We start from the raw sequence: 15,300 nt of genomic DNA, 5'->3' as shown, positions 1-15,300 counted from the left end.
CCTTTTAATAGTGATATTTTATATCTCTTTACTTTAACCTTTTAATGGTGATATTTTATATCTCTTTACTTTAGCCTTTTAATGGTGATATTTTATATATTTTACCATAACGCGTTTTAGTTTAATTTGTGGGTTTTGTGTTGTTTGCTTCTTGATTGACCTGCTTGCCGTTGATGAAAAAATCAAGTGAAGAAATGGTTTTATTATCATTTAAAGTAAGGAAAGGAGAAGGGGAAGCAAGGGTGGATATTTGACAGAGATATTTCACACTTCTCACAGCAGAGCAGAGGAGTAGTTAAATATTGAAGTCCTTTGACCCAAGAGATATTTGACAGAGGTACAGCAGAGAAGACGAGTAGTCAAATAGTCAAATATTGAACTCCTTTAGCCTAAGGGATATCTGACAGAAACATACTAGTCACAGCAGAGAAGACTAGTAGTCAGGTATTGCCTTAGACTGAAAAGGTTAAACCAGCGTGTTTAATAACGGTTTTATCTGGATTTTACCATCCATCCATCGTCTACCGCTTATCCGGAATCGGGTCGCGGGGGCAGCAGCTCCAGTAAGGAACCCCAATCTTCCCTTCTCCGGGCCACATCCTCCAGCTCCGACTGGGGGATCCCGAGGCGTTCCCAGGCCAGAGAGGAGATATAATCTCTCCACCGAGTCCTGGGTCTTCCCCGGGGTCTCCTCCCAGCTGGACGTGCCTGGAACACCTCCCTAGGGAGGCGCCCAGGTGGCATCCTTACTAGATGCCCGAACCACCTCAACTGGCTCCTTTCAACGTAAAGGAGCAGCGGCTCTACTCCGAGTCTCTCACGGATGGCTGAGCTTCTCACCCTATCTCTAAGGGAGACGCCAGCCACCCGTCTGAGAAAACTCATTTCGGCCGCTTGTACCCGTGATCTTGTTCTTTCGGTCATGACCCAGCCTTCATGACCATAGGTGAGGGTAGGAACGAAGATCGACCGGTAGATTGAGAGCTTTGCCTTCTGGCTCAGCTCTCTTTTCGTCACAACGGTGCGGTAAAGTGACTGTAATACCGCCCCCGCTGCTCCGATTCTCCGGCCAATCTCTCGCTCCATTGTCCCCTCACTCGCAAACAAGACCCCGAGGTACTTAAACTCCTTCACTTGGGGTAATGGCTCATTCCCTACCCGGAGTAGGCAATCCACCGGTTTCCTGCTGAGAGCCATGGCCTCAGATTTGGAGGTGCTGATCCTCATCCCAACCGCTTCACACTCGGCTGCGAACCGATCCAGTGACTGTTGAAGGTCACAGACCGATGATGCCATAAGAACCACATCATCTGCAAAGAGCAGCGATGAGATCCTCAGGTCACCGAACTGCAACCCCTCTCCTCCACGACTACGCCTCGATATCCTATCCATGAAAATCACGAACAGGATTGGTGATAAAGCGCAGCCCTGGCGAAGGCCAACATTCACTGGAAACGAGTCCGACTTACTGCCGAGTATCCGGACACAACTCTCGCTTTGGGCGTACAGGGATTGGATGGCCCTCAAAAGTGACCCCCTCACCCCATACTCCCGCAGCACCTCCCACAGTATCACCCGGGGGACCCGGTCATACGCCTTCTCCAGATCCACAAAACACATGTAGACCGGATGGGCGTACTCCCAGGCCCCCTCCAGGATCCTTGCGAGAGTGAAGAGTTGGTCCGTTGTTCCACGACCAGGACGGAATCCGCATTGTTCCTCTTCAATCAGAGGTTCGACTACCGGCCGAACCCTCCTTTCCAGTACCTTGGAGTAGACTTTACCAGGGAGGCTGAGAAGTGTGATACCCCTGTAGTTGGCACACACTCTCTGGTCCCCCTTTTTAAATAGGGGAACCACCACCCCGGTCTGCCAACCCCTAGGCACTGTCCCAGACTTCCACGCAATGTTGACGAGGCGTGTCAACCAAGACAGCCCCTCAACACCCAAAGCCTTCAGCATTTCTGGACGGATCTCATCAACCCCTGCGGCTTTGCCACTGTGGAGTTGTTTGACTACCTCAGTGACTTCCATCAGGGAAATTGACGATGATCCCCCATCAGCTTCCAGCTCTGCCTCAACCATAGAGAGCGTGTTAGTCGGATTCAGGAGTTCCTCAAAGTGCTCCTTCCACCGGCCGATAACCTTCTCAGTTGAAGTCAGCAGGGTCCCACCCTTGCTGTACACAGCTTGGATGGTTCCTCGCTTCCCCCTCCTGAGGTGCCGGATGGTTTTCCAGAAGCACCTTGGTGCCGACCGAAAGTCCTTCTCCATAGCTTCTCCGAACTTCTCCCACACCCGCTGCTTTGCCTCTGCCTCCATTCAGGGTCTCCAAGAAGGCCGAATACTCAGAACTGCGGTTTGGGGCATAGGCACAAACAACAGTCAGAGTTTTCCCCCCCATAACCCGAAGGCGTAGGGAGGCGACCCTCTCGTCCACCGGGATAAACTCCAACATAGCGGTGCTCAGCCGGGGGCTAGTGAGTATCCCCACCCCGGCCCGACGCCTCACACCTTGGGCAACTCCGGAGAAGAATAGAGTCCAACCCCTATCCAGGAGTACGGTTCCAGAGCCAAGACTGTGCGTGGAGGTAAGCCCCACCAGATCCAACTGGTAGCACTCCACCTCCCGCACTAGTTCCGGCTCCTTCCCCCACAGAGAGGTGACGTTCCACGTCCCCAGAGCCAGCCTCTGCTGCCCGGGTCTGGTCCGTCGAGGTCCCTGACCATCACTGCCACCCGTGTGACAGCGCACCCGACCCCAGCGGTTTTTCCCATGAGTGGTGGGCCCACAGGATGGATGGATGGGAGGCACCACGTAGCTTCTTCGGGCTGTGCCCGACCGGGCTCCGTGGCAAACCCGGCCACCAGGCGCTCGCTGTCGGGCCCTCCGTCTGGGCCTGGCTCCAGACGGGGGCCCCGGGCTTCCTCCGGGCAGGGTCTCTCCTTTCCTTTTCCTTTCTTTCATGAAGTCGTTTTTGAATTTTACCATAAACGAAATTTGGGACTCACAGTGACGATTGTGTTTTAACTTACTTTGTACAACGGGGACAAAGGGAAGTAAAGTATCGACCAGAGAAGTCTAAAAGTTTAACACAACTCTAACAATTGGGGAAACCATAACGCGTTATCTGCTATTTTAATTCAGCTATTATTATACAATTTTAATTCTGCTATATTATATTATTTTAATTCTGCTATTTTATCTGCTATTTTATACTATTTTAATTCGGCTATTTTTATAATGGTACTTCAGACTCATTTACATCTACACTGTGATTATTGTACTGTAAATGCTCTTATTCTGTCTAATCTTGTACTAATTGTTATATTTTTGCTGTGAAGCACTTTGGGCTGCAATTCTTGTATGAAAGGTGCTATACAAATAAAGCTTATTATATTATTATTATAACATTGCACCTTAAACGTTGATCCTCTTGGTCATATATTTGCTTTGCAAAGGATTGTGGGTCAGAATAGCCAGAAAAGCATGCTGGCTTGCATACTACAAAATGCGACCGGATGCAGTAGGACATCCTGGTATTTTTTGCCATACTTCATTTGACATAGGCTACTATATATTGGGAGATACTAAATCTTCTTCTGGCATACTAAATATTATGGTAGTATGGGTGTTGGACCGCACTGTGAGTTTCTGCTTCCTGACTCGTACGAACTCTCGGTGCAGGTCTGTCTATCAGAGATGAACTGCAACAGATCTCACTGCAAGATTGTGGTTCAGCCACTGAACACGTTCACAGTGACGCAATCCTGGATCAGTTGGTATCATCGTCAGCAGATGGCAGCAACCACATCAGTGACGAGAGTGATCTGACACAGACCGTATTGTTTTTATTGGATAATTAGACAATAAGCTAATTATACCCTATTGATGTGATCATAAACTACACACTACTACTACATTATGTATGTGTAGTGAATGTTACAACAAAGGATTTTAATAGCAACAAAAAAATTAGAATCAAGATGTCAATTGTGAGTTAATGCTTGGTTGAAGATTTAGATATCAGGTGATAATAATAGAAACATTATCTTTTTTCAGTGTTTAATAATACAAGATTTGGTTTGTTATGATATCTTAAAGGTTTTGCTATGCAATACGTAAAGTAATGTTAATGGCATTTCTTCTCTTAATCTAAAATAATTGGTTCATTAAATATCAGAAAACACTGCAGAATGATTTAGGTTTTGTATAGATATTATTTAGGACCAACACACACACAAAATCTCATCAAACTCATCAGTACCTCAGAGGAAACATTAGTTTCATCATACATGAAACAAACACTGTTATGGTTGAGAGCTGTGTTGTGTACCAGAGGGACATGTTTACACCTTGTAATAATGTCTGTTAACACATTAAACCACAGGTGAATTCCAGTCAAAGGTGTTAATAAACACATTTTTACATCAACACATGATGCAACCGTATACCGCTTTACACATGTGAGCCATGACCTCAGCTGGGGCAGACAACATGAATGTTCTTGTTTGTGAAAACAAAGTGTGACTTCGAAAAGAACATTTTGTAGCCTACATTTTAAAGTTAAATGCATTCATTTGGGGCACTTTGGGAGCAAAATTAATAGACTAGATCTATGAAGAACAAGATGGTCCGTGTTTCAAGACAAGTCAGGTGGGTTGTCGACGTCATCGCAGATCTGAGGACAGACCGACTTGTAAGACAGTTGCGCCGCCCCCCAAAGGGCACTATGTATGCCCGGCAAGTGCCAGCCAGCAACGGGGAGAGGCCCCATGAGGGATCCTCCTACACAGAGCGGGTGACCACTGTAAAAGAAAGGGGTGCAAGGGTGCACCACAAGACAAAATGAGAGTGCCTCTGTGAAACAGAAACGGCACAATAATTCTATCTCAATTAACTTGTTTTCAAAATCGTTGGAGCCAAAATGTAGTTGAAATTGAAATGTGATTAATTGCACAGCCCTAAATCAAACTGTGCAACATCTGTGCTATTGCTATCCAGTCAACAATCATTCTGGACTGACTTCCCTGTACACCTTATCAAGGACCTGAGGCCACAGCATCAACAAAGAGATAGACGGAAAATTGTCCCGATTCCTGATTCCTTGCAGTAACTGAGCAAAATCACTGTTACCTCTGCCAGTAACCCTTAAACTAAATGTAAAGAAGAGCAAGCAGAGCCTCGTCAGTCCAAGAGGAAGTTGATGGGTTAATGCCATAGACCAGGGGTGGGGAACCTCCGGCCTCCGGGCCGTATACGGCCCACGAAACCATTTGATCCGGCCCTCGAGGTAATTCATAAACACATGCAAAAAAATAGACTATACTAGAATTTTTTTACAAAATCTAGACAGCAATAGACGGGTGATTGCCTGTTTTCCTGGCCAAGGTCAGGGTCCTTGAACACAACACAAGTGGAACGTGCCATCACGTGGTCACGTCATGTCAAAAAACTTCAATATTAAACATGTGCAATATTCACTTTATTTTCTATCAACCACTTGGTACTTATATTATTTTTTATTCTATTTAATTATTGTGTACTGCCTTTTTACTTCATATGTTATTTTGCTGTGACAAGATACATTTCCCCATTGTGGAACTAATAAAGGATTGTTTTCTGATAAAACAGAAAGATACATGGATAAAAAAGTTGCTTTTTTGCACAGTATATAAGAAAATTGAAATTAATGGGCTGTGTCTTAAAACATTTTTGCAGAGGTTATGAGTTCAATAATTAGTATGGCCCTCGAAGGATGTTGTAAAACAAAATTGGCCCTTGACATGAAAAAGGTTCCCCACCCCTACCATAGACTGTTTATAAGAAGTGGACGTAATCATCCGGAAGTCAACCATTGGTTTGTGGGCTAAGGTTTTGAGGCCTTGACTTTGGCATTTTGGCCGTCGTCATGTTGTTTATTGATTGTCGTCATCTTGGCTTTTTGGAAATAGAAAAACTTCTCTTAATCTAAAATATATAGAAGTTAAGACAAGATAAGATATAAGTTATGACATTATTATTGTTACAGGCTACCAATTTGATATAAGTTCATACCCTATATCAGTGGTTCTCAACCTTTTTTGGGCAAGCGCCCCCTATCCATTATCCAGGTCCCTTACCGTCCCCCATTACATAAAATGTAGGCAAATTGTATTTTAATGTTGATTATTATTCTGTTTGTATTATTATGATTATTATTCTTAGTATTTATTATTTATATTACGTATTGATTATATTAATTTTGTATTTAAATTCTTATATTATTTTTCTTATTATTAGGCTGCTATATTATATTATTTTAAAAACTCAAATCCTCTGAGATTGAAGTTACATAATAACATTTCTAAATAATAATAAATATTATATTATAAAAATAATAAAAATTGTTATTGTTGTTTTTACCTTTAATTGCCCTAATACGCCATGTACCCAGGAAGCAAAAAAAGCCATGTAAATAGAAATATTTTCAGGAGTATTAAACAAATGCAACATTAAAAAAGTTTGAGATTCAAACTTTAATCGGTGTCACAGACTGCAGCCAATCAGAAACGGGTAAGACATTCAAACTTTAATTGGTGTCAAACACAGCAGCCTCAGAAATGCGAAACAATTTGCACTCTTAAAGTGTTTCAACGATAAACGAGCACAAAGAAACAAATCTGAGGCGCTTTCCTGTTTTCTAATTCTAATTCTTCTTATAAAATAAAATATGTGAACACTTACAAATATGATAAATATAAATATATATCTGTAAATCTGTAACCACGTCAATAACATGGCGTTCATGGTGTATCCTTGGAAAAACATTCATGCTTTCGAGCAGTGGCGGCTGAGGGGGGGCGACGCTTCTTTTCTTTAAGCAGCACCTTATTGCTCAGCAAAATAAAAGTCTAAAAACAACACATGGTTGCCTGAACACTAGGCAGAATAAATTCAGAAATGTGTTTATTGGCAAGTAAATTTACACATAGGAGGACTTTGCATCGCTCTTTTTACCAAATCTCAGATTCAACAACATAGCATAGCCTATAAAGCACACGCCCCCCAAAAACACATAAATGCCCCACCCTTTCAAAAATATTGCTTCCAGCGCCCCCCGACGCTCTCTGAACACCCCCTTGGGGAGCGCTACCGCCCCCTGCTGAGAACCCCTGGCCTTTATCAAGGATAGAATTGAATAATCAGGTAATAACTCATATATTCCAAACATCATGATGTACTAAAGTCTTATAAACACTTTTCATTTTTAAGTGTAACCAAATAAGTAATTGGGCTCTGCCAATAATCACATAGAAACAGATTGTACTGTTTTACCAGATGTTCATAGAGTTGTCAGATGTGGAAAGTCTGAAAGGGTATCAACAATGCTGATAGATAAGAAAGCATTAGTGCAATAGCTTTGGTTTTGAGTTTTTGTAACTACAGAAAATGTTCAATGCAACCAATACACACAAAAACTCATCAAACTCATCAGTACCTCAGAGGAAACATTAGTTTCATCATACATGAAACAAACACTGTTATGGTTGAGAGCTGTGTTGTGTACCAGAGGGACATGTTTACACCTTGTAATAATGTCTGTTAACACGTTAAACCACAGGTGAATTCCAGTCAAAGGTGTTAATAAACACATTCTTACATCAACACATGATGCAACTGTATACCGCTTTACACATGTGAGCCATGACCTCAGCTGGGGCAGAAAACATGAATGTTCTTGTTTTTGAAAACTAAGTGTATCTAATGAACATTAATGATGACTCCATGATAGAATGACATTGAGTCAGCATGATACCAGGACCCTGAAACTGAAAAATGCATATTGAATGCAGCCATCATTAATTTTATTATTCACACCTGTGCTGTGGGATGATGAGAGAATACTCCACATCCTAAACAAACTCATAATAACGATTATTTTTGGTCAATATTGAGATCAAGATTATTAAACACAATTACTCATTGACTTTGGAAACATCAAGCATTTCTAAAGAACATTTTGTAGCATCCATTTTAAAGTTAAATACATCAATTTGGTGACACAAGGGTTGAGTTAAGAACAAAAGAACACTGAAAATTTTTTATTGACAATTAACCACACTGAAGGCGTTAAAGTTCTAAGCAAGAACATGGAGAGCACCTACACTAGACAAACGCTGTGGTAGCGGCCAGTCAATCACAAAGTAGCTACGCCCTAAAGCATAACATGCTTTATCATTTATCACTCTGAATGGGACCATAATTTACTAAATGAATATCATGCTGTATTGAAGAAGACTTGAAACTAGCGATTGAGACTATATACTGTAAGGAAAATGTTTACAGAGGTAACAAATCAAGTAAGAAGAAGGATAATTTTCTCATAGACTTCTACAAAATGTGACTTCTTTTTGCAACCAGTGGAGTCACCCCTGCTGTACATTAGAGGGAATGCAGGTTTAAGGCACGTCCATATTGATTTCACTTTTCAAACCCAGAGGTTACCGCCCATGGCCATCCCAGTTGTGGCTAAGGACGTAGAGTTGTAGGGTGTGATTTAGCATACAGTGAACTCTAAATGTATTCTGATGCTTAGGCCAGTGCCTTGCGTGGTAGCTCTGTACACATCTGTGTGTGAGCATATGTGAACAAGAGACAAATTGTAAAGCACTTTGAATAAAAGCACTGTATCCAAGACCTGAAATCCAGAGTCTGAAATCAAGGACTTCAAATAACAAATACTATTTATTGTCAATTATCTTTTTTAATCTATTGATCCGGGGATAGGTTGCAGTTGTCCTGGAAAACCGACGAGGAGGGCATTGTAATCAGATGCCTTCTAGCTCAGTGCCCTCTTCAACAAAATGGTCCGGTACAACGCCTGTATTATTGCCAACGCCACACCTAAAATGGCTGATGATCTCATGCTCCATTTTTGGAACCAACACCCGGTCTGCCATCCTGCAGGCACTGTCCCTGACCTCCCCGCGACACTAAAGAGGTGTGTCAGTTTAGGCAGCCCAACAATGTCCAGAGCCTTCAACATCTAAGGGCTAATACCAATAACACATTGCACCTTGCCACTGAGAATATGGGTGATTCTCCTCCACCTTTATTTGTCCCACAGCTGGGAAATGCACAGTGTTACAACAGCAAAGGGACAGTGCAGATGAAAGCAGCCTGCCACTGAACGAGCTGCCCAGTGCTGGCAAAGTGTCCTGAAGCGGGTGGGACTTGTTGTCCAACAGGAAGGAATGCTTGGCCATCATTCTCCTTTCTCCCACCACCTCCACAGTATCGAGAGGGCTTCCCAGGACAGAGCTGGCCTTCTTTACTAGGCTAGTCAGTCTCTTCCTGTCTGAATTGACTAGTAAAGAATGCCAGCTCTGTCTTGGGAAGCCCTCCCAGTTGACAGCTATGATCCTATGTTTTACCAAAGTGTCCATGATATATTACCACAGATCTAATGACACGACCAAGTTGATCATCTATCGTTGGCCTAAGGTGTTCTGGTACCAAGTACACTCCTCCTCTCCCTGTGCTCAAATATGGTGTTTGTTATGGCCAAACCATGACTAGCACAGAATTGCAATAACAAGGCAGCACTCAGATCGGGCAGGCCCCTTACATGTTTTTCAACCGTCGCCCATGAGAGTGTTGAAGTCCCCCAGCAGAACTATAGAGTCCCTAGGCGGTACAATTTCTAGGACCCCATTCAGACACTCTAAGAAGGCTGGATACTCTGAACTGCTATTCAGGGAAAAGGCACAAACAAAAAAGTATCACTGGTGAGACTGGTGGGCTGGTGAGTACCAAACCCCTCCACCATGAAAAGGTGGCACATTTTCTTTTTTATTAATGCATTTGTTGTCCAGTCAATAACATGTATAACATTCCCCATTGCAATTTCCCATGGCAAACGGAGATTCAGATTTGTCTAATTAATAGTCTAAAAGCCAAAAGTAATCAAAGTACAATATCATAAAACAAGAAAAAGCAGAAAATCCTGTGAATGACTTAAACTATTAAATTTAACACATTTTCTGCCAATGAAATCTACATAACACTGAGACCAAACCTGGGCATGTAAGCATCACCACACACAGTGCTATATGATTCTTGTTAGCATTCAGTTCCAGCACTACTGTTTTGTGCCTGTGCTTGTACATGCAAAACATTTGTTTTGCACAAAACCACAACAGAAGTTGTTTCAGAGTGGTGCCCTGAAAAAGGACAGAGACCTATCCCATCAAGGCTTTAGGGAGGTTGATGTGACTTCAACAAAGCTTTACAGAGAAAAATGTTTCAACAGTTGCACAAAACTAATATTTTCCATCATGTTACAGTGGGATGAAGAAAGAAGGGTGGAATCAGCAAGGGAGAGGTAATAAAGAGATGTGGAGAAATTTCAGAAACAATGAATCGGTTGACAATAGCCAATGACAGACAGTGATGAAGAAGATGACCAGGATGTTAAGGAGGACTACAGAGTGACGTTAGATATAAGTGAGCTGCACAAAGTCTTGTACGATTAGAGAGCTGCTTGAGCTCAGCAGGTTCAGATCATCACCTCTACTCATTATTGGATGATGGACGGCCTGGAGGGAGAAGAGCTCTGCTACCCTCATCTCCTGAACTTGTCCTGCAGGGGTTTAATGCGTCCTCGCTCTGAAGCTGTGCTCCTCTACACGCTGTTCTCCTCTTTTACTGTGCTCACTGCATCTCTCAACCTGCTGGTGGTCATCTCCATCTCCCACTTCAGGCAGCTTCAAACCCCCACCAACCTGCTCCTTCTCTCCCTGGCTATCTCAGACTTCCTTGTTGGGCTGCTGGTGATGCCAATGGAATCAATGCGATTCATAGAAACCTGCTGGTTACTGGGTGATCTCATTTGTGCGCTGTCATACATTATTGGCTTCACTCTCACCTCAGCCTCTGTGGGCAACATGGTGCTCATATCGATCGATCGCTTTGTAGCCATTTGTTATCCTCTGCAGTACCCTAACAAAATAACTCGCAGCAGAATTGAGGTTTCTGTGTGTTTGTGCTGGGCCTGCTCATTTCTCTACAACGGGCTGATTTTAAAAGACCATCTCAGGCAACCGGACAGACATAACTCCTGCTATGGGGAGTGTATTGTTGTGATTAACTATGTCTCAGGAACTGTCGACCTTGTGTTCACATTCATCGGTCCCTGTTTAGTCATCATTGTTCTGTACATGAGAGTGTTTACTGTGGCAGTGTCTCAGGCTCGTTTCATGCAGTCTCATATTACAGCTGTTGCAGGAGGTAAATGTCCAGTCACTGCTAAGAAATCAGAGAGAAAAGCAGCCAGGACTCTGGGTATTGTCATATTTGTGTTTTTGATGAGTTTCTGTCCGTATTACTATCCCTCTCTTGCAGGACAGGACATCTCAAACAGTGTTTCGTCTTGGGGCATTGTGTCCTGGCTTTTGTATTTTAATTCTTGTTTGAACCCACTCATATATGCTTTTTTCTATCCGTGGTTTAGAAAAGCTATCAAGTTCATTGTTACCCTGAAGATACTTGAGCAGAACTCCTCTCAGGCAAATATACTTTAAAGCCTCTACTCACTCTTTTTCATGACCTATATCACCTGGCAAGTGAAAGTGTCGTAATATTTAAACTGCTGTTGGTTATGTGTGACGTTGAAGTATGTTAACAAGAGAAATATAGCATGAGACATAATCTTTAATATAAGTAATTATTTAAGCAATAATGCCTAATGTTTGATAATTCAGCCTCTTAAATGTGATCATGTTCTGCTTTTCCTAGTCTTACATTATAATAACAAAAGAAGGGCTTTGAATTTATCACCTTAGGGTTGAGAAAAGTCATTTGTTGTTATTTTCTGATATTTTAAAGACCATTTAAAACTATTTAACATTTAAACCAGACAGTAATCAGCAGACTATTGTAAGATGAAAATAGGTGTTAGTTGCAGACCTGGTGAATTAATAGTTTTACTAGAGACATTTACATTTTGCATATAGCCATTTCTTGAAAAACATTCAGTCTATTTATCAAATACAGTATGTTGTATTATTAAATGTTTAACCTATCTGTATGTAACAGACTGAACTTGATGGGTTCCCAACAGGTGAACTTTGTGATGGGTTTGGTTTATGCTCCAGTCACAGCATTGTTACTGCACGAGTACTTTGGGACAAACATTGTCATTAGATGATAATAGAAGAGACTATAACACTGTTATTTTCCCCTAAATAGTTCAGTTTTGAAGACATAAAACAGGATTCTAGCTCTGATTGTGAGCAAGTTGCCTAACTGCATCACCTCACATTGTTTCAAGTGTTAAGTTTAAGTGAAAACAAATGTGAAGAAAGCATTGTCTTTAAAATGCATTTAATTTTCTCAGCAATTCCATTTAAACAGGATTAGCAAAGTAACATGTTAATTATTATTGTAAGGATTCAGCAGCAATGCAAAACCATTTCTATTTTATGACAAAATATGTTCAACAGCAGACCTTATGATAGCTATGTCTCCCCTGGTTTAGTAAAACTATTAATGTGATAATAAGGCCAGATGTCTGTCAGATCAAGAATCTAGTTGAAAAGAAAATGAAAACGAATTATACAAGCTGTGTAGATAAAGACAAGAATGTCAGCTGAAATATCTTATCATTACATTTTGAGAAGCTTCCTTATGTTCTTAATAATTGATCTTAAAGTGGCATATGGGAACAATCTGGAAGGAAAAAAAGGCGGAAACAAACATTCAGATGAAGATATATTGTGTACAAACTTAGCACAATAAGAAACTGTTTTTGTTTTATTTTTTGATGACAATTGTGTGTAAATAAACATGGTGAAGACATTTCAGTGAAACACATTCTCATTTATTTTTGTAAAATGAAATACAAAGGTATTTATATTGACAGCCTGGTTTATTACAAAGATTTGGACTGAAGCTGAGGCCGTCTGACTTCTGTAATGAAAAAATGCAAAACAGAACAAATCTTTCGTGAAAAATAAAAGGAGACATTTTTCTGGTTCTAAAAGGTCAAAAAAGAACCCAAAGGCCAACATATTTATAATGGTAGATAGAGTAGTTTTTTCATGCATTCATCTTTCATATAAAACAATTTAGAAAACTCAAGCAGTAGATCAGTTTACTGGACAACAAAATTACAAATGTATAATTATTTTACAAAAAATCTAAATACAGTAAAATTAGATTTTTGAAAAGGAAATCATCCTAGGCTCGATCTGGAAGTTGGCAGTTCATTTTAGCAATTATGTCTTAAAAGCAGGACTTTTAAATGTGCATCTATGTAATTATTGTAAGTCTAATATGTGTGTGATCAACAAACATAAATAAAGGGGATAAGTTTACAACCAAACAAGGGTTGTGTGCCTCACAAATTTGGCACTGGAAAAGTCTGGGGAAGAAACAAATAAAACCCGACGGCCAGTAGTCCCTGTCAAACCCAATGTAAAAAAGAGCAAGCAGAGCCTCGCCAGTCCAAGAGGCCCTTGATGGGTAAATGCCATTCCCAGCTGTAGCTTAGAATGTAGAATGGGTATTTCATTTATCGCAGGGTTGACAGTTCAGCCTTGTCCACATGTTGAAGTGTCGTTGAGCAAAACAGTGAACCCTGAACTGTTCCTTGCTCTGGATAAAAACTCTGTATTCAAGTCCCGAAATCCAGAGTTTCAACACAAAATAGCAGGGGGTCTAGTCTGAGCTCTCTCTGGATGTCTGAGCTCCTCAGTATATCCTTAAGGGTGAGCCCAGCCACCCTACGAACAAAACTCATTTTGGCCACTTGTATCCACAATCTCCTTCTTGCAGTCACTACCCAACGCTCATGACCATAGGTGAGGGTTGTAACATACTGTAAATCGACTGGTAAATCGAAAGCTTTGCCTTCCAGCTCAGGTCCCTCTTCAACACAGCGGCCCAGAACAACGCCGGCATTACTGCTGACACGGCACCAATCAGCCCGTCAATCTCTCGTTTCCATTTTATCCTTGTGAACTATACCCAAGGTACTTGAACTCTTTCACATGGGGCAGCAACTCACTTTCAACCTACAGTGAGAGAAGCACCGTTTTCTGGCAGAGAATTACTGTACGGCTTCTTACTTGGAGGTGCTGACTCTTATCCCGATTGCTTTAAACTCAAGTCCAAACTGCTCCAAGTGCGTGCTGAAAATCATGGTCTGATGAAGGTAACAGGACCTATTCATCTGCAAAGAGCAGATTATCAATTATGATACCCCGTTAATTGGAGCATATCCATTGACCCCACCCCCAGCCCTTTGTTTAAAAAAGAACCATCAAGATCTGCCATTCTTCAGGCACTGTCCCTGACCTCCAAATGAAACTGAAGAGGTGAGTAAGCCAAGGTAGCCCACCCAACGTCCAGAGCCTTCAACATCCCTGCGATACATAGTCTGAGCCAAGCCCTGCTTTCTATTTCTGAATCGACGGTTTTCCAGAACTTTCATGAGGCCAAACAAAAGTCCTTCTCTATAGCCTACCTCAAATCCTCCAACTTGCTTCTGTGACTACCGAAGCCGCAGCCTATCTGGCTTCCTAGCACCACTGGGCTAACCAGGCCTGAAAGGCCTCTTTCTTCCGCTTGACGATCTCCTTCACCATTAGTGACCACCAATGGGTTCCTAGGTTGCTGCCACAACAGACACCAACATGATCATCTGACCACAACTACAAGCAGCTGCCTACACAATCAAGGTTTTGCACAAGACCCCCTGGGATTCCAAGTTCCCCAACCTACCCCAGGATGTGTGAGAATTTTCCCAGAAGTGGGAGTGGAAGACCTTATGGACAAGGGCCTCAGCTAGATGTTGCCAGTTCACCCTCAGTGCATGTTTGGGTTTACCAGACCTGTCCGGCAGTCTCCCCTGCATCTCATTCAACTCATCAATGCAGGTGTTGAACAGCTCTGCTCGTCTCTTCACCCGAGTGAGACAAAGGGCCACAGATCTGTTGATACAACCACAAAGTCTGTCATCGATGTTTGACCTAAGGTTTTCTAGTACCAAGTACACGTATAAATCACCCTCTGCTTGATTATGTTTTTTGCTATGGCCAATCCACGACTAGCACAAAAGTCCAATAACAAAGCACCATTCGGGTTCAGATCGGGCAGGACATTTCTCCCAATCAACCCCTTCCAGGGTTCTCCATTGTTTTCCATGTAAGTGTTAAAGTCGCCCAGCAGAACTATTGAGTCCAGAGGCAGTACTCGTTGCAGGACCCTACAAAAGGACCCTGGGATGGACGGATATTACAAACTGCTCTTTGGTC

At 42.1% G+C, this 15,300-nt stretch overlaps 1 protein-coding gene across 1 annotated transcript; it reads left to right on the top strand.

Annotated features, from left to right (window-relative positions):
• The first annotated feature begins 10,572 nt into the window (after positions 1-10,572).
• On the top strand, positions 10,573-11,565 carry LOC115007552 (trace amine-associated receptor 13c-like). The gene has a single exon (XM_029430487.1). The coding sequence runs from the start codon at positions 10,573-10,575 to the stop codon at positions 11,563-11,565; it is 993 nt and encodes a 330-aa protein (XP_029286347.1).
• Positions 11,566-15,300: the final 3,735 nt, after the last annotated feature.

The sequence above is a fragment of the Cottoperca gobio genome, chromosome 1 (genome assembly GCF_900634415.1).
Source record: "Cottoperca gobio chromosome 1, fCotGob3.1, whole genome shotgun sequence".
In the NCBI taxonomy this organism is placed as follows: Eukaryota; Metazoa; Chordata; class Actinopteri; order Perciformes; family Bovichtidae; genus Cottoperca; species Cottoperca gobio.
This window is presented reverse-complemented; position numbering and strand designations above follow the sequence as displayed.